Here is a 23,746-nt window from a genome sequence, read left to right as displayed (position 1 = left end):
AATGTGAATGTACAGGGGACACTCACATGGGCGGAGGCTTACAGTAAGTATCTGGCTGCAAGTTTGAGCTGCAGCAAATTTTCTGCAACAGCTCAAACTGCCAGCCAGAAACTACTGTGAACCCCCCGCCCATGCGACTGTACCCTAAAAACACTACACTACACTACCACAAAAAATATAATAAAAAGTAAAAAACACTACATATACACATACCCCTACACAGCCCCCCCTCCCCTCCCCTCCCCAATGAAAAACGTCTGGTACGCCACGGTTTCCAAAACGGAGCCTCCAGCTGTTGCAAAACAACTCCCAGTATTGTCGGACAGCCGTTGACTGTCCAGACATGCTGGGAGTTTTAAAACAGCTGGAGGCACCCTGTCTGGGAATCACTGGCGTAGAATTCCCCTATGTCCACCCCTATGCAATCCCTAATTTAGGCCTCAAATGCGCATGGCGCTCTCACTTTGGAGCCCTGTCGTATTTCAAGGCAACAGTTAAGGTTCACATATGGGGTATCGCCGTACTCGGGAGAAATTGTGTTACGAATTTTGGGGGGCTTTTTCTGCTTTTACCCTTTTTAAAAATGTAAAATTTTTGGGAAAAGAAGCATTTTAGGTAAAAAAAAATTTTTATTTTTTTTTACATATGCAATAGTCGTGAAACGCCTGTGGGGTATTAAGGTTCGCTTAACCCCTTGTTACATTCCCCGAGGGCTCTAGTTTCCAAAATGGTATGCCATGTGGGTTTTTTTTTTTTTGCTATCCTGGCACCATAGGGGCTTCCTAAATGCGGCATGCCCCCAGAGCAAAATTTGCTTTCAAAAAGCCAAATGTGACTCCTTCTCTTCTGAGACCTGTAGTGCGCCAGCAGAGCACTTTTCACGCCCATATGGGGTGTTTTCTGAATCTGGAGAAATTGGGCTTCAAATTTTGGGGGGTATTTTCTGCTATTACCCTTTTTAAAAATGTAAAACTTTAGGGAAACCAAGCATTTTAGGTAAAAAAATTTTTTTTTTTTTTTTTTACATATGCAAAAGTCGTGAATCACTTGTGGGGTATTTAAGGTTCACATTACCCCTTGTTACGTTCCCCGAGGGGTCTAGTTTCCAAAATGGTATGCCATGTGTTTTTTTTTTTGCTGTTCTGGCACCATAGGGGCTTCCTAAAGGTGACATGCCCCCCAAAAACCATTTGACGCTCCTTCCCTTCTGAGCCCTCTACTGCGCCCGCCGAACAATTAACATAGACAAATGAGGTATGTGCTTACTCGAGAGAAATTGGGTTTCAAATACAACTAAAAATTTTCTCCTTTTTACCCCTTGCAAAAATTCTAAAATTGGGTCTACAAGAACATGCGAGTGTAAAAAAATGAAGATTGTAAAGTTTCTCCTTCACTTTGCTGCTATTCCTGTGAAACCCCTTACTGAATGTCATTTTGAATACTTTGGGGGGTGCAGTTTTTATAATGGGGTCATTTATGGGGTATTTCTAATATGAAGACCCTTCAAATCCACTTCAAACCTGAACTGGTCCCTGAAAAAAAGCGAGTTTCAAAATTTTGTGAAAAATTGGAAAATTGCTGCGGAACTTTGAAGCCCTCTGGTGTCTTCCAAAAGTAAACACTTGTCAATTTTATGATGCAAACATAAAGTAGACATATTGTATATGTGAATAAAAAAAAAATTATTTGGAATATCCATTTTCCTTACAAGCAGAGAGCTTCAAATTTAGAAAAATGCAAAATTTTCAAATTTTTCATCAAATTTTGGGATTTTTCACCAAGAAAGGATGCAAGTTACCAAAAAATTTTACCACTAAGTTAAAGTAGAATATGTCACGAAAAAACAGTCTCGGAATCAGAATGATAACTAAAAGCATTCCAGAGTTATTAATGTTTAAAGTGACAGTGGTCAGATTTGCAAAAAATGGCCAAGTCCTTAAGGTGAAAAAGGGCTCAGTCCTTAAGGGGTTAAGCAGCGCTGGAGGCTCACATACAGACCGCTTGTTACTGAGTTACTGAGTTGTTACTGCGCATGCGCTACTATGTAGCGTCTTGTGAACAAAAAGGGTAATGTCAGAACAACATTGGCACATGGCTCCAATTCATTAGAGCACATGCGCTACTACGTCAACCATCAAACACAGGTACAGACACTATATTATGAACTACACTAACTTTATGGCCCGTGTAGCACAGTCAATTTAAAAAAAATCCTGGAATAACTTTTTAACCCCTTAAGGACTGAGCCCTTGTTTGCAATTCTGACAACTGTCACTTTATGCATATAATAACCCTGAGATGCTTTTACGCTTTATTCTGATTCAGAGATTGTCTTTTCGTGACATATTCTACTTTAACATACCGGTAATGGTAAATTATCGTCGTTACTTGCATCCTTTCTTGGTGAAAAATCCCAATATTTCATGAAAATTTAGCATTTTTCTAACTTTGAAACTCTCTGCTTGTAAGGAAAATGGATATTCCAAATAAACTACCGTATATACTCGAGTATAAGCCGACCCGAGTATAAGCAGAGACCCCTAATTTCAACCCAAAATCCCAGGGGAAAAAAAAAAAAAAAAAAAAAAAAAAAAAAAAGTTATTGACTCGAGTATAAGCCTAGGGTGGGAAATACATCATCCCCCCTGTCATCATCCAGACCCGTCATTAACATCCTCATCATCATCCCCTTGTCATCATCCCACACATCCCCCCCCCCCCTTCATCATCCCCTTATCATCCCACACATCCCCCCCTTCATCATCCCCTTATCATCCCGCACATCCCCCCTTCAATCCCCTTATCATTCCACACATCCCCCCTTCATCATCCCCTTGTAATCATCCCACACCCCCCCTTCATCATCCCCTTGTCATCATCCCCACCCCCCTTCATCATCCCCACACCCCCCTTCATCATCCTCTTCTCATCATTCGCCCTCAGTGGTCTTCAACCTGCGGACCTCCAGAGGTTTCAAAACTACAACTCCCAGCAAGCCCGGGCAGCCATCGGCTGTCCGGGCTTGCTGGGAGTTGTAGTTTTGAAACCTCCGGAGGTCCGCAGGTTGAAGACCACTGCGGCCTTCAACATCATCCAGCCCCCTCTCACCCCCTTTAGTTCTGAGTACTCACCTCCGCTCGGCGCTGGTCCGGTCCTGCAGGGCTGTCCGGTGAGGAGGTGGTCCGGTGGGATAGTGGTTCCGGGCTGCTATCTTCACTGGGGGCACCTCTTCTCCGCGCTTCCGGCCCGGAATAGAGGCGTTGCCTTGACAACGACGCAGAAGTACGTTGGCAATGAACGCACCTCTGCGTCGTTGTCAAGGCAACGTGACTATTCTGAGGCCGGGCCCGAAGCGCTTAGAAGAGGCCTCCCCGGTGAAGATAGCAGCCCGGAACCACTATCCCACCGGACCACCTCCTCACCGGACAGCCCTGCAGGACCGGACCAGCTACGAGCGGAGGTGAGTACTCAGAACCAAAGGGGGTGAGAGGGGGCTGGATGATGTTGAAGGCCGCAGTGGTCTTCAACCTGCGGACCTCCGGAGGTTTCAAAACTACAACTCCCAGCAAGCCCGGACAGCCGATGGCTGCCCGGGCTTGCTGGGAGTTGTAGTTTTGAAACCTCTGGAAGTCCGCAGGTTGAAGACCACTGCGGGTGGGGGAGTTCACTCGAGTATAAGCCGAGGGGGGTGTTTTCAGCACGAAAAATCGTGCTGAAAAACTCGGCTTATACTCGAGTATATACGGTATATATTTATTCATATGTACAGTATGTCTACTTTTTATGTCTGCATCATAAAGTTGACATGTTTTTACTTTTGGAAGACATTAAAGGGCTTCAAAGTTCATCAGCAATTTTCCACAAACTTCAAATCGGAATTTTTCAGGGACCAGTTCTGTTTTTGAAGTGGATTTGAAGGGCCTTCACATTAGAAATACCCCATTATAAAAACTGCACCCCTCAAAGTAGTCAAAATGACATTCAGAAAGTTTAACCCTTTAGGTGTTTCACAGGAATAGCAAAAATGTGAAGGAGAAAATTCAAAATCTTAATTTTTACACTCACATCTTCTTGTAGAGCCATTTTTTGTATTTTTACAAGGGGTAAAAAGAGAAATCTATGCTTCAGAGTACAGAAATACCCCATATGTGGCCCTAAACTGTTTTTCCTTGAAATACGACAGGCCTCCGAAGTGAGAGCGCATTTGAGGACTAAATTAGGGATTGTATAGGGGTGGACATAGGGGTATTCTATGCCAGTGATTCCTAAACAGGGTGCCTCCAGCTGTTGATAAACTCCCAGCATGCCTGGACAGTCAGTGGCTTTTCCGGAAATGCTGGGAGTTGTTGTTTTTGCAACAGGTGGAGGCTCCGTTTTGGAAACGCTGCCTTACGATGCGTTTTTCATTTTTATTGGGGGGGGGAGACTGTATAAGGAGGTGTATATGTAGTTTTATCCTTTATTATGTGTTGTTGTAGCCTAGTGTTTTTAGGGTACATTCACACAGGCAGGGGTTTACGGTAGGGATCGACCGATTATCGGCCGATAATCACGATTTTGGGCATTATCGGTATCGGCAATTATCTTGCCGATAATGCCCCCACCGCACCGCGAGCGCCACCCCCTCGACCCACCGCACCGCGTCGCACCCCCCACCGTGATGCTAGGCGGTATGGATTTTTTCACATACCTCTATACCGGTCGGGCCCCTCCCCCACCCTCCCAGTCAATAAAAAAAATTAAACTTACCCGTAATGGGGGTGGTCCGGGCCATCCATCCATCGTTCCTGTAGCGTCCGGGGGCGTTCCGGGTGGAGGGTGGTCCGGTCCGGGCTGTCCTTCTCCCACGGTCTTCTTCTCCACTCCGGGCAGGCTCCGGCCTAGTACGCTGCATAGATGCCGCTACGCCGTGACGTCAGGTGCGTCGCTGCGCACGGGCGTCACTGCGCAGCGGCGTCTATGCAGCGTATTGGCCAGAGCATGCCCGGAGTGGAGAAGATGACAGCCGGAGAAGGACAGCCCGGACCGGACCACTCTCAACCCGAAAAGCCCCCGGACACTACAGGAACGATGGATGGATGGCCCGGACCACCGTGACAGGTAAGGGGAGAGAAGCGGGTGGTGGCGGTGGCCTATGGCCCCGCAAAAGCCACTGCAGATCATTGATTTAAAGCGCCCGCTTTAAATCGATCTGCAGCGGTGTCGCAGGGGGTTAAATAGCCGATAACTTATACCGGAATATCGGTATAAGCTATCGTCCCTAACCGGCACCGATTATCGGTATCGGCCCTAAAAAAACGATATCGGTCGATCCCTAGTTTACGGTGAGTTTCCCGCTAGGGGTTTGAGCTGCGGCGGAAAATTTACTGCAGCTCAAACTTGAAGTAGGAAACTCACTGTAAACCCGCCCATGTGAATGAACCCCAATGGGCATTGCTGAGCAGCCGGGAAATTTTCTTTTAAACATTTTAGACGCCATGATCAACTTTGATCGCGGCAGTTAACCCCTTAACGACAATGGACGTAAATGTACGTCCTGGTTTGGCGGTACTTCGCGCATCAGGACGTACATTTACGTCCTGTGTATGACCAAGAGCATTGGAACGGTGCTCGCGTCATACACGGCAGGTTTTGGCTGCTATCAGCAGCCGGGGATCCGCCGGTAAAGGCCGACATCTGCGATCATGCGGATTTCTGCCATTAACCCGTCAGATGCCGTGATCAATACAGATCAGGGCATCTGTGACAGTGTGGTACTTTAAATGGATAATCTGATCGCCCACAGCGCTGCCGCGGCGATCCGGTCATCCAGCATGGCGGCCAGAGGTCCCCTAACCTGGCTCCGGCTGTCCCCCGGGGTCTTCTGCCGAGCAGACCAGAGCAGAAGATCACCAATAATACTGATCGGTGCTATAAAAAAAAAAAAGTTTACAAATGTAAAAATAAAGTGAAGAATCCACAAATGTAAAAATAAAAATTAAGTTTTTCCCATTTTACCCCCAAAAAGCGTAATTTTTTTTTTTATAAACATATTTGGTATCGCCGCGTGCGTACATGTCTGAACTATCAAAATATAATGTTAATGATCCCGTACGGTTAATGGCGTAAACGTAAAAAATAAAGTCCAAAAATGCTGCTTTTTTTTTTTGTCACATTTTATTCAAAAAAATTTCATTAAAAAATTATCTAAATTTTATATATGCAAATGTGGAATCAATAAAGTACAGATGACCGGGCAAAAAAATGAGCCCTCATACTGCCCTATTTTACGGAAAAATGAAAAAGTTGTAGGTGGTGAAGGTATGGGGATTTTAGATTACTGATTTTGTACAAAAAGTTTGAGATCTTTTTTTTTTTTTTTTTTTTTTTTTTTTTTTTTTTTAGCGGTACAAAAATATAAAAGTATCTAGCCATGGGTATCATTTTAATCGCATTGACCCACAGAATAAAGAACACTTCATTTTTACCGTTAAGTGTACAGTGTGAAAACAAAAAACCCTGCAAAATTTTGGTTTTCATTTAAATTTCCTCCCGTACATATTATGGTTGTAATGAAACCTCTCATTTTGAGTACAATTGGTCACGCAAAAAACAAGCCCTTATATGGGTCTGTAGATTGAAATATAAGAGTTAAGGATTTTAGAAGGCGAGGAGGAAAAAACGAAAATGCAAAAATAAAATTGGCTTGGTCATTAAGGGGTTAATGCTGGGCATCAACATGAGCGCGCGTCATAGAAGGGAAGTGGGACAAGGGGCTTGACCTAAAGAGGTTAAATATAATTTTCTTTTCATATAATATTTTTTTTTTCCTTGTAAGGGCTATACTCCCGTCCCTGTTGCTTACCTGTGGTCAGATAGGAGGGGCAGCACATTCCCTGATTGTCTGTCCTACATGCCTCCAGCAGCCCATATAGTGAAGAGGGGGGCCAGCGCACACAATCTTCCACTTCCTGCATCTTCTCTCTGCAATTATTGAAAGTCTAGACTTTAGCACAGAGCTGCAGTAAGCAGAAGATTGTGTGTTCTGGGTCCCCTCTTCACTAAACATGCTGCTGAGGACCACAATCGCATATATACATAATGATGATCGCTATAATGTGCATGTGAACTTTAGAAATTGGCTGACCGACAAATGGATTATGGAAATAGTTGACAACTATTTTCATAATCTATTAATTAGTTGTTTCGGCCCTACACAATTTTACTGTAAGTTCGCTCATCTCTAATGAACACCTCAACAACACAATATTTGGATAACTGAATGTTTAAAGGAGAAGTCTCATGAAAGAAAAACGTATCCCCTATCCGTTTTTTTCCATAGGATTTATCCTTTAACCCCTTAAGGACCACACCAGTTTTTTTATTTTTATTTTTTCATTTTTTTCCTCCTCTCCTTCTAAAATCCATAACTTTTATATTTCCATCTACAGACCCATATAAGGGCTTGTTTTTTCCGTTACCAATTGTACTTTGTAAAGAAACCTCTCATTTTACCAGAAAATTTACAGCGAACCCAAAAAATAATTTTTTTAGGGAGGAAATTTGAATGAAAACCACAATTTTGCACATTTTGGAGGGTTTTGTTTTCAAACTGTACACTTTACGGTAAAAATGACGTGTTTATTCTGTGGGTCAATATGATTAAAATGATACCCATGGCTATATTTTTGTACTGCTTAAAAAAAATCTAAAACTTTTTGTACAAAATCAGTAATCTATATACATTTTCCAGTTTGTCCCCCCACTGCACGTCCTACCCCCCCAAGTTTGTGAGTATATGTCTATGCTTTGCTGACGCAAATAAAGAAGAAGAGAAACATGGTGAGTCTGCCGGTCTGATCCTTTGTCTTCACTCCATTATTTCAACTGTGCCTCAGTTTTGACAAGAGCACCACCACCCTCATTTACATCCATCCACCTATACCACATCGAGTCCACTAGTTACAGCAGTGCCGTGCCACTCGCCTTATCTTCTATATACATTTTCCGTATATAGGGCAGTGTGAGGGCTAATTTTTTTCACCGTCGTCTGTACTTTTTATCGATACCACATTTGCATATATAAAACGTGAAGAAAATTTTTTTATAAAAATTTTTTTTTTAATAAAATGTGACTAAAAAGCAGCATTTTTTAATTTTTTACATTTACGCCATTCACCGTATGGGATCATTAAAATTATATTTTGATAGTTTGGACATTTATGCATGCAGCGATACCAAATAGGTTTATAAAAAAAAAAAAAACATTTTGTGGGTAAAATGGGAAAAACAGACAATTTTTATTGGGGGAGGGGATTTTTCACTTTTTTTTACTTATTTAATTTCTACATTCAACTTTTTTTTTTTTTTTACACTTATTCAGTGCTATGCATAGGACATAGCACTGGTCAGTATTATTTATGATCTTTTGCTCTGGTCTGTTCGATCTCAGACCAGAGCGGGAGACGGACGGAGGCAGGTGAGGGGACCTCCGTCCACCATTACAGATGATCGGATCTCGCGGCAGCGCTGCGGGCAATCCGAACATCTATTTTAACATGTGCACTGCCGCAGATGCCGTGATCTGTACTGATCACAGCATTTTAGTGGTTAATGGTGGACATGCGCGCGCCATCGCTAGCTGCTAGCATCTGGAACCTGCCGTGTATGACGCGAGCACCGCTCCGATGCTCGAGGTCATACATAGGATGTAAATGTATGTCCTGGTGCGCTAAGTACCACCTCACCAGGACATACATTTACGTCTGTGGTCGTTAAAGGGGTTCTCTGGAAACTCTTAATAAAATTAAAAAAAATAAATCGACTGGTGCCAGAAAGTTAAACAGATTTGTAAATTACTTCTATTAAAAAATCTATACCCTTCCAGTACTTTTTAGCAGCTGTATGCTACAGAGGAAATTCTTTTTTTTTTTTTTTGTCTTGTCCACAGGTCTCTGGTGACACCTGATGCCCAGATCAGGAACTGCCCAGAGCAGGAGAAAATCCCCATAGCAAACCTATGCTGCTTTGGACAGTTCCTGACACGGACAGAGGCGTCAGCAGAGGGCACTGTGGAGAAGTCAAAAAATAAATTTCCTCTGTTGCATACAGCTTGCTAATAAGTACTGAAAGGATTGAGATTTTTAAATAGAAGTCATTTACAAATCTGTTTAACTTTCTGGCACCAGTTCATAAAAAAATAAATAAAAACAATTCCACCGGAGTACCCCTTTAACCTCTTAACCCCTTAAGGACTCAGGGTTTTTCCGTTTTTGCACTTTCGTTTTTTTCCTCCTTACCTTTTAAAAATCATAACCCTTTAAATTTTCCACCTAAAAATCCATATTATGGATTATTTTTTGCGTCACCAATTCTACTTTGCGGTGACATCAGTCATTTTACCCAAAAATTCACGATGAAACGGAAAAAAAAAATCATTGTGCGACAAAATCGAAGAAAAAACGCCATTTTGTAACTTTTGGGGGCTTCCGTTTCTATGCAGTGCATATTTCGGTAAAAATGACACCTTATTATTCTGTAGGTCCATACGGTTAAAATGATACCCTACTTATATAGGTTTGATTTTGTCGTACTTCTGGAAAAAATCATAACTACATGCAGGAAAATGTATACGTTTAAAAATGTATGAGGGCTCATTTTTTGTGCCGTGATCTGAAGTTTTTATCGGTACGATTTTTGTTTTGATCGGACTTTTTGATCACTTTTTATTCATTTTTTAATGGGATAAAAAGTGACCAAAATACGCTTTTTTGGACTTTGGAATTTTTATGCGTGTACGCCATTGACCATGCGGTTTAATTAATGATATATTTTTTATAGTTTGGACATTTACGCACGCGGCGATACCACGTTTGTTTTTATTTACACTGTTTTATTTTTTTTTTATGGGAAAAGGGGGGTGATTCAAACTTTTATTAGGGAAAGGGTTAAATGATCTTTATTAACACTTCTTTGAAACTTTTTTTTTTTTGCAGTGTTATAGGTCCCAAAGGGACCTATAACACTGCACACACTGATCTCTCATCCTACTCATCCTACTGACTAACCGGGATACTTTCGCTTTAGAAGTGGCGGTCAGCTTTGACCGCCGCTTCTAAAGGGTTAATACCACACATCGCCGCGATCGACTATGTGTGGTATTAGCCACGGGTCCCGGCCGTTGATGAGCGCCGGGACCGACGCGATGTGATGCGACCCCGCTTCATATTGTGGGAGCCGGCACAGGACGTAAATATACGTCCAGCATCGTTAAAGGGTTAAGGACCCTTGACGTACGCGTAAGTCATGACACCCTGGTACTTGAGGATCCATAACATACGCGTATGTCATAGAGAATTACGGCCCCCGCCGCGCACCGGGTGGGGATGGGTTCGGGATGCCTGCTGAAATCATTCAGCAGGCATCCCGTGCAAAGGCCCAGGGGGGTCATCGGACCCCCCCCCATGTCGGCGATCGTGGCAAATTGCAAGTGAATTCACACTTGCGATTTGCGCGATTACGGGTCTATGGTGACCCGGAATAGAAGGGGGGGCCGTGGGTGTCCTTGACACCCACAATCCCCCTGAAGGGATAGGAGTGCCACCCCCTGTCTAGACGCGACCACCAATAGCAGATCGGGGGCGGGGGGTTTAACTTTTGTTTTCCCCGACCTGCCCACCCACAATAGGCGGGACAGGATGGGGAAACCCGATAGGGACCGGCGCCGAAGATCCACTTACCGATCCGGAGGCTGCGGGCGACAACGTCATGCGGCTGGATCCTACGGAAGCCGGTGAGTTGCCTAGCGACATCTGGAGGGTACAGTCTGAGACCACTAGATAGTGGTCTCTAACTGTAGCCCTCCAGATGTTGCAAAACTACAACTCCCAGCATGCCCAGACAGCTGTTTGGGCATGCTGGAATATGTAGTTTTGCAACAGCTGGAGAGCTACAGTTTGAGACCACTATCTAGTGGTCTCTAAACTGTATCCCTCCAGATCTTGCAAAACTACAACTCCTAGCATGCCCAAACAGCTGTTTGCCGTCCAGGCATGCTGGGATTTGTAGTTTTGCAACATCTGGAGGGTCACAGTTTGGAGATCACTTTGCAGTTGTCTCTAAAACTGTAGCCCTCCAGATGTTGCAAAACTGCAAATCCCAGCATGCCCAAACAGCTGTCTCGGCATGCTGGGAGTTGTAGTTGCGTAGATCCAGCTGTTGCATAACTACATCTCCCAGCATGCCCTTTGGTGATCAGTACATGCTGGGAGTTGTAGTTTGGCAACAGCTGGAGGCACACTGGAAAATCCTGAGTTAGATAACAGAACCTAACTGAAGGTTTTCCAACCAGTGTGCCTCCAGCTGTTGCAAAACTACAACTCCCAGCATGCACGGTCTGTCAGTACATGCTGGGAGTTGTAGTTTTGAAACAACTGGAGGTTTGCCCGACTCAGTCCCCCCCATGTGAACGTAAAGGGTATATTCACACGGGCAGGTTTACAGTAAGTTTCTTGCTTCAAGTTTGGGCTGTGGCAAATTTTTCACCGCAGCGCAAACTCAGAGCGGGAAACTCACTGTAACACACCAGTGCGAACGTACCCTAAAAGCACTATACTAACACAAAATAAAGGGTAAAACACTACATATTCACCCCTTACACTCCCCCCCCCCCCCAATAAAAATTAAAAACTTATTGTATGGCAGTGTTTCCAAAATGGAGCCTCCAGCTGTTGCAAAACAACAAGTCCCAGCTTTTCTGGACAGCCACTGACTGTCCAGGCATGCAGGGAGTTTAGCAACAGCTGGAGGCACCCTGTTTGGGAATCACTGGCATAGAATACCCCTATGCAATCCCTTATTTAGTCCTCAAATGTGCATGGCACTCTCCTTGAAATCCGACAGGGCTCCGAAGTGAGAAACAGTTTAGGGCCACATATGGGGTATCTCCGTACTTGGGAGAAATTGCACTACAAATTTTGGGAGGCTTTTTCTTCTTTTACCCCTTATGAAAAGGAAAAGTTGGGGGCTACACCAGCTTGTTAGTGTAAAAAAAATGTAAACTAACATGCTGGTGTTGCCCCATACTTTTTATTTTCACAAGCGTTAAAAGGAAAAAAAGACCCCCAAAATTTGTAACGCAATTTCTCCTGAGTACGGAAATACCCCATATGTGGGCGCAAAACAAGGCTCAGTAGTGAGAACGCACCATGTACATTTGAGGCCTAAATTGGTGATTTGCACAGGGGTGGCCGATTTTACAGCGGTTCTGACATAAATGCAAAAATAAATACCCACATGTGACCCCATTTTGGAAACTACACCCCACACAAAATGTAATAAGGGGTATAGTGAGCATTTACGCCCCACAGGTAGGTGACTGACAGAATTTTGGAACAGTGGTCCGTGATAAATGAAAAATTTTTCATTTGCACAGCCCACTGTTCCAAAGATCTGTCAAACACCAGTGGGGTGTAAATACTCATTGCACCCCTTATTAGTGAGGGGTGTAGTTTCCAAAATAGGGTCACATGTGGGGGGTCTACTGTTCTGGCATTACGGGGGGCTTTGTAAACGCACATGGCCCCTGACTTCCATTGCATGCCCCCCCAGCATAAGGCCGACGTAGGTAAGTTAAAGTTTATTTTCTTTATCTTTTGCAGCCCGGGCATAGGGATACAGCGTACAGCAGTGGTCTCCAACCTGTGGACCTCCAGCTGTTGCAAAACTACATCTCCCGGCATGCCCGGACAGCCGTTGGCTGTCCGGGCATGCTGGGAGTTGTAGTTTTGCAACAACTGGAGGTCCGCAGGTTGGAGACCACTGGTGTACAGTATAGAGTTCCATTGCCGGCGGCCCCCAACAAAGAGGAGGGCAGTGCTTGCGGGTGACATATGTGAGTAGTACCCCGCTGGGCGGATAATTAATTGGGGGGAGCAGAACAGCGCTGGCGGGTAACATGATTTGGTGGTGTGGAGCAGAACAGTGCTGGCGGGTAACATGATTTGGGGGGGGGAGCAGAACAGCGCTGGCGGGTCACATATGATTAGTTCCCCGATGTGGGGACAGCGCTGCGCTGGGCTGATAATTCATTCCCAAGGGGGAGGGGCCCAACTGGTATTGTGGTATGTGAAAAATTCATATCGTGCAGCCCAAAAATTTCGGTATTCGGTATGAACCGGTATACCGCTCAGCCCTACCAGGATGTACATTTATGTATAACCCGCCGGTAATGGCCGACATCCGCGATCGCGCGCGTGTCCGCCATTAACCCCCTCAGATGCCATGATCAGTACAGATCACGGCATCTGCGGCAATGCACATGTGAAAATAGATGATCGGATAGCCAGCAGCGCTGCAGCGGCGATCCAATCATCTGTAATGGTGGCCGGAGGTCCCCTCACCTGCCTGAGATCGAGCAGACCAGAGCAGAAGATAGCCGATAATACTGATCAGTGCTATGTCCTATGCATAGCACTGAACAGTATTGGCAATCAAATGATTGCTATAGATAGTCCCCTATGGGGACACACAAAGTGTGTAAATAAAAAAAATTGGGAAAATTTTAAAATAAAAAGTGGAAAATCCCTTCCCCCAATAAAAATGAAAATTGCCAGTTTTTCCCATTTTACCCCCAAAAAGAGTAATTTTTTTAAATAAACATATTTATTGCGCCGCGTGTGTAAAATGTCAGAACTATCAAAATATAATAATGATCCCGTACGGTGAATGGCGTAAACGTTTAAAAAAAAAAAGGCCAAAAATGCTGCTTTTTTGTCACCATTTATTCCCCCCCCCCCAAAAATTTACAAAAAATGATGTAAAAGTTTTATATATGCAAATGTGGTATCGAGAAAAAGTACAGATGACGGCGCAAAAAAATGAGGCCTCATTCCGCTCTATATATGGAAAAATTAGTTATAGGTGGTGAAAATAGGGCAATTTTAGATTACTGATTTTGTACAAAAAGGTTTTAGATTATAATTTTTTTTTTAAGCGGTACAAAAATGTAAAAGTATCTAGTCATGGGTATCATTTTAATCGTATTGATCCACAGAATAAAGAACACATGCCATTTTACCATAAATTTCAAGAGTAAAAACGAAACCCTCCAAAATGTGCAAAATTGGTTTTCATGTAAGTTTCCTCCCTAAAAAATGTCTTTAAGGGGTTAAAGACCAGGCCCCCCCCCCCCCCTTTTTTTTTTTTTTAACATGTCTCTTTAAATGGTAATAGCTTTAGAACGCTTTTTCTGAGCGGAGCGATTCTGATTCTTTTTTGTGACATATTTTACTTTATATAAGTACATGCAGCATTTTTGTGAAAAACTCCAAAATATTGTGAAAAACTGGAAAATTTCGGGAATTTTTTAAATTTTTATGGTGTATACACTGTGCTAAAAGTGATGTTAGATTTATTCGGTGGGTCAATACTAGAGATGAGCGAACTTACAGTAAATTTGATTCGTCACAAACTTCTCGGCTCGGCAGTTAATGACTTATCCTGCATAAATTAGTTCAGCTCTCAGGTGCTCCGGTGGGCTGGAAAAGGTGGATACAGTCCTAGGAAAGAGTCTAAAAGGACTGTATCCACCTTTTCCAGCCCACGGAGCACCAGAAAGCTGAACGAATTTCTGCAGGAAAAACCATCAACTGCCGAGCCGAGAAGCTCGTGACGAATCGAATTTAATTTAAAGTTCGCTCATCTCTAGTCAGTACGATTATGGCGATACCCATTTTATAGTTTTCTATGTTCTTTCCTTTTCTGAGCAAAATAATTTTTCTGCCATTCATATTCCAAAAGCTGTAACTTTTTTATTTTTCATCTGATGCCATTAAGGGCTTTTTTTTTTTTTTTTTTTTTTGCAAGATGAGCTGTACTTTTCATTGGTATCATTTTTGCCATATGGTCTACCTTTTTGATCATTTATTTTTATTCCACTATTTGTACCAAAATTTGCAAATTTTGCTAATTTTCTGGGTATGCAAAGTGACCAAAAAATACGCAATTTTGGACTTTTGAGTTTTTTTTTTTTTTTTTTTACACATACATCATTGACTGCGGTTTAATTAACATATTTTTTATAGTTCGGACATTTATGCATGCGTCAATACCACATGTTTATTTTTATCATATTTTTTATATGGAATTTGGGAAAAGGGGGGTGATTCAAACTTTTAATATGGAAGGGGTTAACATATTTTTTTAGTTTAGGGGACTTTTAGGAGGAATCTGTAGGTTCCTCATACAGAACAATGTGGCTCAATAGAACCACATTGATCTTTGTGCTCTGCGCTTGATTGATAAAGCCTGGTCCTGCCAGGTTTTATCATTCTCAGAGTGGCAGCCGGCACAGGAACAGAGGTAAGCCCTGCGGGGGGCGATCCAGCCCACTGGACCATCAGGGATGGCTTAAATGTCCCGTTAGACACTGCAGCGATCGCCACATGTTGGCTGATAACGGCGGCCCCCAGCTACAGGAATCAGCTGGGGGCAGGCCGGTCAAACACAGCTTGCCATCTCAGGATGAGCCGGGTCGTACTTAGACTGCAACCAGTTAATTTCCGATTTCAGCCCTAATTTTGAATTCTGGTGCACCACTAGTGCTATTGAACTTCTTGCCTGGAGGAAAAGCTGAGAGAAACAGTGTATGTGCTCAACAAAGATTACACTTGGACATTTGCAAAGTTAGATAACTTTAACGTGCAGCTATGTAAAAACACATTTTATATCCCTAGTGGCAAAGTTCCAGGATGTACATTAACGTCCAATGGGGAGATTTATCAAAACCTGTGCAGAGGACTTTCATTTTTCAGAGGCCTTTTTAAAAATCAAAGAAGCAATCTGATTGTTTGCTATGGGCAACTGCTTCACTTTTCTTCTACACAGGTTTTCAAAAATTTCCCCCCAATATCCTTAAGTAGCTTAGATACAGCAAATAGTTGCTTGTTTTTTTTTTTTTTCCCATTTATAATGTACTGAGAAGTCAGTCAAAGCCGAGCCCACAGCTCTGCCTGCTCTCACTGCTGTACTCTGCTCATGCACTCTGCACAGTGTTTGAGCTCCCACTTCTAGTGGTTTGACTGCGCAGGAGTACTACCAGGGTCAGCTAGAGCATAGAGACGGATGGACAACAGCGATTAACATGGTATGGGGACCCCTAGTGGATAGAACTTTAGGGCTGATTTTTACTGTAACATATTTAGAGGACCTGTGGCCAATTAAAACACTTGAGATTTCTTGATTAATTAGTAGCTAAAGGTGCTCTGTTCAAAGACCTTTTTGCAGTTTCTCAATACACCCTTATTTTTCTGTAATAAAGGGATTTATAGCGTGTCTGACAGACAATTTAGGGAATCACAGCTGTGAGTGTAATTCTAAAAAAATGGGAGTGATGGGTGGGGTGTTATTGTTTTACATTAAGCAACTTGTATGCCTAATACACACTCCTGACTGTATAATCTGACCCATTACCTTATATTCACTCTTAGGCTGGGTTCACACTACGTTTTCCCCCATACGGGAGCGCATACGGCAGGGGGGAGCTAAAACCTCGCGCTCCCGTATGTCACCGTATGCGCTCCCGTATGTCATTCATTTCAATGAGCCGGCCGGAGTGAAACGTTCAGTCCGGTCGGCTAATTTTTGCGCCGTATGCGCTTTTACAACCGGACCTAAAACTGTGGTCAACCACTGTCCGGTTGTAAAAGCGCATACGGCGACCGAACGTTTCACTCCGGCCGGCTCATTGAAATGAATGACATACGGGAGCACATACGGGAGCGCGAGGTTTTAGCTCCCCCCTGCCGTATGGGGGAAAACGTAGTGTGAACCCAGCCTTACACTATATACACATCTGCATTCAGAGCTCAATTCAAGCCTGTTGTTTTTGCAGGCTTTGAGTGATAAAAAAAAAAATTACTGCTTGCAGTAGCTTTATTTTTCTGCTCATATCCCGCTGTTTCAACGGAGATCCTCTGAACATAGCCAAGTGCTAATGTGCATGTAGGCTTTCCTGTGTGTAGAAGTCAGCTCTTTGGTTCTTTCCCTGCTGCATATGTAGTATGGCACAGAGTCTTAGACTGTTTACTTCTCCTTTACAGCCATTGTAAGGCATCACACAAATACAAACCCGGACACTTTCTCTTTAACTGAACACTAATAAAAAAAAGTACTCTTAAGTAGCTTTCTTACAGTTGACATTTTTGTGATACATTTATCAGGAGATACACGCTGTATTAGACTGTTGTTAGTATGTAAATATCATTGCGGAATGGAGGTGAGGGCCAGTGCTCTGCCCCCTCTTCTTTCATATTCCTGCCAACCTAATGCTTATGTGAGTGAAAGCTCCTTCATGAATATTCACAAGTTAGGCTGGCATATGGGAGCAGAGAGGTTGGAGGCAGGGAGGCTCGGAACACCTACATAATGGTAACTGAGTCTAATATAGAATATCTCCTGAAAGGCGACACGAATCCACGTAAGTTTTATATATAATTTTTATTCAGTTCATCGAGCTGTCAGTTTCCCTTCAATAACTACAGCATGAGGACACTGTTTGCTGTATTACAGTGGTGCTCAGTGCAACAGATGCAAAAGTTTAGCTACAGCTTTTATGTGCCCTATTACACAGGGCAAGTATTGGCCAAACAGACCTAGCAATTTTCCTAACCAAACTGGGCAGCCACGTGTATTTTAAAATAATGTGGTAAATTAAACGTAGTTTTGGCAACATAGCCCTCTTTTTAGGGCATACCACTAATCTAATTTTAAAAAGAAACAAAAAAAAATCCTAAATCCTCTTGCAGTAATAAAATAAAAATGGGGTGTGTTTATAAAAAGTATATACTGTTTTTACTTTTTTTTATTTTTTGTACACTGCTCGAAAAATAATTTTGTCTGTACATAGTTGAATGAGCTGACAACAAAGTCTCACAAAAATTTTCTGTGGAAATCAAATTTATCAACCCATGGAGGTCTGGATATGGAGTCACACTCAAAATCAAAGTGGAAAACCACACTACAGGCTGATCCAGCTTTGATGCAATGTCCTTAAAACAAGTCAAAATGAGGCTCAGTAGTGTGTGTGACCTCCACGTGCCCGTATGACCTCCCTACAATGCCTGGGCATGCTCCTTTATGAGGTGGTGGATGGTCTCCTGAGGGATGTCCTCCCAGACCTGGACTAAAGCATCCGCCAACTCCTGGACAGTCTTTGGTGCAATGTGGCGTTGGTGGATGGAGCGAGACATGATGTCCCAAATGTGCTCACTCATTCAGATCTGCGGAACAGGTGGGCCAGTCCATAGCATCAAAGCCTTCCTCTTGCAGGAACTGCTGACACACTCCAGCCACATGAGGTCTAGCATTGCCTTGCATTAGGAGGAACCCAGGGCCAACCAACCACACCAGCATATGGTCTCACAAGGGGTCTGAGGAGCTCATCTCCGTACCTAATGGCCGTCAGGCTACCTCTGGCAAGCGCATGGAGGGCTGTGCGGCCCCCCAAAGAAATGCCATCCCACACCATTACGGACCCACCGCCAAACCGGTCATGCTGGAGGATGTTGCAGGCAGAACGTTCTCCACAGAGTCTCCAGGCTCTGTCCCGTGCTCAGTGTGAACCTGCTTTCATTTGTGAAGAGCACAGGGCGCCAGTGGCGAATTTGGCATTTGCCAGTGAAATCCAAGATTGTAAAATGTCGTGCACAGTGTTGGGCTGTAAGCACAACACCCACTTGTGGATGTCTGGCCCTCATACCACCCTCATGGAGTCTGTTTCTGACCCTTTGAGTGGACACATGCACATTTCTGGCCTGCTCAAGGTCATTTTGCAGGGCTCTTGCACAAAGGCGGAGGTAACTGTCCTGCTGCTGGGTTGTTGCCCTACTATGGCCTCCTCCACATCTCCTGATGTACTGACCTGTCTCCTGGTAGCGCCTCCCTGCTCTGGACACTACGCTGACAGACACCGCAAACCTTCTTGCCACAGCTCGCATTGATGTGCCATCCTGGATGAGCTGCACTACCTGAGCCACTTGTGTGGGTTGTAGACTCCGTCTCATGCTACCACTAGAGGGAAAGCACCACCAGCATTCAAAAGTGACCAAAACATCACCCAGGAAGCATATAATCTGAGAAGTGGTCTGTGGTCACCGCCTGTAGAACCACTCCATTATTGGGGGTGTCTTGCTAATTGCCTACAATTTCCACCTGTTGTCTGTTCCATTTGCACAACAGCATGTGAAATTGATTGTCAATCAGTGTAGCTTCCTGAGTGGACAGTGTGATTTCACAGAAGTGTGATTGACTTGGAGTTGCATTGTGTTGTTTAAGTGTTCCCTTTATTTTTTGAGCAGTGTATATTGATTAATCTGATCTTTGCATGCTTAGGAGTCCAGTCCCGACAAAGAATTGCGCAATGGTTGTGTGGTTGTCTGCCATTGTGACACGTTCCCCTGATATATCTCTCCTAATGCAGCCTACATTTCCTGCTTTACAGAGACAGGAAGCGGCATTTCATCACTGCACTTTAGGGCTGCAGCTAACTATTATTTTAATCGATTAGTTGTCGATTAATTCATCGATTAATCGGGAAAAAATGTCAAAATGCCAAAAAAAGGGGTTCAGCTGATTCTACTTGAAAAATTATTTACAATGGCCATATTAAAAGTTTCTAGCATGTGATGTGACCAAACAGCAGCAATTTGGGATTTTTTTTATTTTATTTTTTACATTACACCGATTGCTGTACAGGATCATTATTAATGATCCTGTACAGAAACCAGCGTAAATTTGATATTGCCGTATGGGGAACTATTAAAATAAAATGTTAGGTGGAATTTCAGCTCTTATACACAGAAGAGCTATGTCAGACTGCATCTCACAGGACATATTACAGAATCCATGCAATAGGGAGACAAGCTGTGTGATCAAGGGAGTGTTAGAACTCTGCATCTTATCCCTCTATGGGCTATCCTATTACTGTATATCAGTGCTTTGTCTAATGTGGCAGATATACTTCAGGAGCCTACAAATGATAGAGACCAACAAGGAGAGTCTGAGCTACCAGGAGATTATATAATCATGTAGTTTACAAGCAGTAATACAGGACAGGTGACTTCCTGTCACACATAAAAGCATGTTATTTTGTGGTGGTCACTTTTTTTTTTTTTTGTCTGCAATGTGGTCTTTGATGGCTGTAATGAATGGATGTCACTACCTTTTTTTTCACATGCTAGACACTACATAGGCCCTGAAAGAATTAAAGTAATTACAGAGGAATACCTACTGAAGATACCTTTCCCTGAAACAAACTGTTCCAGGTATCCAGCTCTTTCGTGTAAAACAGCCTAGAGTAATCTGAACATGCTGCCAATGTCTAGGGTAGCATAATATGCTGGGCCATTCCCTCTGGTGAAAAAATATCTGAATTTTAGTGGGGCTTAATTGGAGAGATGCAAATAACCAGTACACCGTTTTTATGTTTTATATTGCTCATTATTTTCTCCTTTTTACCAGGTAACAGAATTAAACGAACCTCTTTCAAATGAAGAAAGAAACTTGTTGTCTGTTGCATACAAGAATGTTGTTGGAGCTCGTAGATCTTCCTGGAGGGTAATAAGCAGTATTGAACAGAAGACCTCTGCTGATGGCAACGAGAAAAAAATTGAGATGGTGCGTGCCTATCGTGAAAAAATTGAAAAGGAATTGGAAGCGGTGTGCCAAGATGTACTCAACCTATTGGATAATTTCCTTATAAAAAATTGCAGTGAAACACAGTATGAAAGCAAAGTGTTTTACCTGAAAATGAAAGGAGATTATTATCGATACCTAGCAGAGGTAGCCACTGGGGAAAAGCGAGCAGCAGTTGTGGAATCCTCAGAAAAAGCATACAGCGAAGCCCATGAGATAAGCAAAGAACACATGCAACCTACTCATCCCATCAGGCTGGGATTGGCCCTTAACTACTCTGTGTTCTACTATGAGATTCAAAATGCACCAGAACAGGCTTGTCATCTGGCCAAGACAGCATTTGATGATGCTATTGCAGAGCTTGATACCCTGAATGAGGACTCCTACAAGGACTCTACTCTTATCATGCAACTTCTACGTGACAACCTAACACTCTGGACAAGTGATCAGCAAGATGATGATGGAGGAGAAGGCAACAATTAAGACCTCACTATGGACTGGCAGCCGCACGCTGATGCTACTACCGCAGTCTTTATTTTTTTTCCCACAAGTGGGGGGTTAAGGGTGGGGGAGGGTAAGGAAGGGACAACCTCCCCAGGGGAAGACCCTACCACCTGTCTTTGATTGCCTCTTCGACATTTTGCCAAAACACCACGAGTGGAAAGTTAGACTGGCTGTGCTAGTATGGAATGGCAGCCAAACACTGGCACATGGACTGTTCTGTAGTTAATAAAAGTGGAGCTGTTTTTAATTTTAAGTTATTGCTAGACATATTTAGAAAGAGATTTAAGAGTAGGAATAACTTGAATGGAATGCCTTTTTTTAAATAGTTTTGTGGTTCCAGTAAGTTATTTTATATTTATATTCTTAGCTGTAAGCACGTCTTGCCCTTCATGCTACAGTATATGCATATTTATTTAATGTGGTGTACTTTGTACACTTCACCTAGTTACATGGTATACACACAATTCTTTAGCCACTGCCTGCCAGTATTCATGATAACATGGTTTAATAGGAAAGCTTGCCAGTACTTAAGCATTCAGTTTTTGTTTACCCTTCTCTTACTGGAAAGTCAGTAAATTCCCTATTTCAACCTATAAAATAATGCTGTTGCATAAAATAAAAAGTTTAGATGATATCTAATGCATCAGATGTAAATTATGACTTCCACTTCAGCTAATTGATCTGCTGACTCAGATTAAGTAGTGTCTCGTGAGTGTTCTTTGCAAGTCATCTTAGCACTTGTCAGCACCAAGAAAATGTTCTATAAACAGACCACCTACCAACCCAAATGATCAGGGTTTAATGCTGCTGCATTTCTGTTAAGGTATTGCATTTTCCCTCCTCTTGAAACACCCTGATTACCATACTACCTAATACTTAATTTCAGCAATGTAAAGGCAACAGTGATAGAAAACAGATCTAAAGTTCATTTAATAGAGAATTATATATACTGTACATAGATGTGTATATATAATGTATGCTCTAATTAATCTGAACCCCTAGTAAAATGGAACTGAAACACTTCAGTAACTGGCTACACTTGCATGATAAAATATGATTAACCTATGATTAACCTCTTGACTGCAAGTGTCTGTTGGCATCAATGGCAAATTCCTAACTAGAAAGTTCTGCTTGATTTTGTTTCCAGACTGGTTTAATATGTGCAACCAAAGTTCTAAACGTTCTAGTTTAGAAGTATTTAAATGAAACCGTATAGAAAGATTTTTTATGATTTAATTTCTTTATAGAAGCCATAGGTATTTACAGGACATGCAACATAAAAGCTGTTGTATATGTAGAATGTTTCTAGCTTACTATAGCAATGCTAAAGTGGCATGTTCATAGCCAGAATTTGAGGCATATCGGTAGCAGAATTCTATTTTCTTAATTGAAAGCAAGTGAAATATTCAGGTTTTTTTCTTTTGTTTCACCCTCCCCACCACTGTGGTAATCAGTGTTACATTTGTGTCCAACATAGAAGTAATTTACTGGAATTACATAAGCTATTTTATTTTTTTATGTTCTTCGCTGCTATAAAACCTTGACTATTTTAAGAGGGCTCCAAAGCTAAGGATGATGAAAAGGTTCGAAGCAGCAATTTTTATTTTTATTGCACTTGCCTATATAACAGTTTCTCCAATGAAATTACTACCGCTGCATTAATCTCAATACAATATTGTGCATGCTAGTGTTGTATTTCTATAACGTAGCTTGAAATTAAATTATACAGTAGATGTTATGTATTCCTATGGCAAGCCAACTAGTCTTCAATTTTATTGCCTTTATTTTCAAGAAGCAAAAACAATGTTCTCCATTGGAAGTGAGGGTTTAAGGGGTAGACTATGATCTACAGAGCTGTAATAGTTTAAATATTGGTATGTAATGGATGTTGCTATTGTGACATGCAAATATATAATTTTGATCGTAAAAGAAAAGTTATAAAAAAATAAGAAAAAATAAAAAAATATATAAAAATTGGTTAGCTGGGGAGTGGGAGGTATCTTAAACACCAGTTTTAGCCTAACCTCAATGTCTGGTGTTAGTCATGGTGAAATTCTAATTATTAATGTGTAGGAAAATTACTGTTTTTGAATAAGCCTTTGTTTGTGCTTCTTTGTCATTGTAATGCAGTGAATTATTTAAGGTCTGATCAGTGAATTGTCATTTCTACTTTTTCACTTTGTTTTAAAACAAACTCTGTGTTTTTGAGTTCAAACACTTTCCCATTTTTATTTTATTACAAAAATTTTTTTTTTGCCACATGGACCATTTCTAGCAGTTTTCCTCAGTGATGGAATATCATGAATGTGATTTCATTATGTAACTGTCGCACATTGAGCAAATAAACTTACAGATCTGATGTGGGTGCTGCTTTAAAGATGTGTGGTGTGTTGTTTTTTTTTTTTTTTTTTTTTTTTTGTTCCCCCTCCCCTTTGTTTTGCAGAATAAGATCACATGTTTAAACGTTATCTAGTATTTATCAGACCATTTTTAGATGTTAATGCCATTTATACTGTGCAGTATCTATATATTTTGTTGAAAACTAAAAACACTACTTTGCTACATCTGCCAA

General features: G+C 42.2%; 1 protein-coding gene across 1 annotated transcript in view; it reads left to right on the top strand.

Annotated features, from left to right (window-relative positions):
• The window catches only part of YWHAG (tyrosine 3-monooxygenase/tryptophan 5-monooxygenase activation protein gamma), a 48,866-nt gene extending 25,333 nt beyond the window's left edge, over nt 1-23,533 (top strand). Inside the window, exon 2 of the mRNA XM_056556789.1 lies at nt 20,497-23,533. Within this exon, the coding sequence (XP_056412764.1) occupies nt 20,497-21,153 (657 nt within the window). The 3' untranslated portion in view covers nt 21,154-23,533. The remainder of the gene's footprint in view (nt 1-20,496) is intronic.
• Nucleotides 23,534-23,746: the final 213 nt, after the last annotated feature.

This window comes from Hyla sarda, chromosome 2 (genome assembly GCF_029499605.1).
Source record: "Hyla sarda isolate aHylSar1 chromosome 2, aHylSar1.hap1, whole genome shotgun sequence".
Taxonomy (NCBI): domain Eukaryota; kingdom Metazoa; phylum Chordata; class Amphibia; order Anura; family Hylidae; genus Hyla; species Hyla sarda.
The sequence above is the reverse complement of the archived record's forward strand: the minus strand, read 5'-3'. Positions and strand labels throughout refer to the sequence as shown.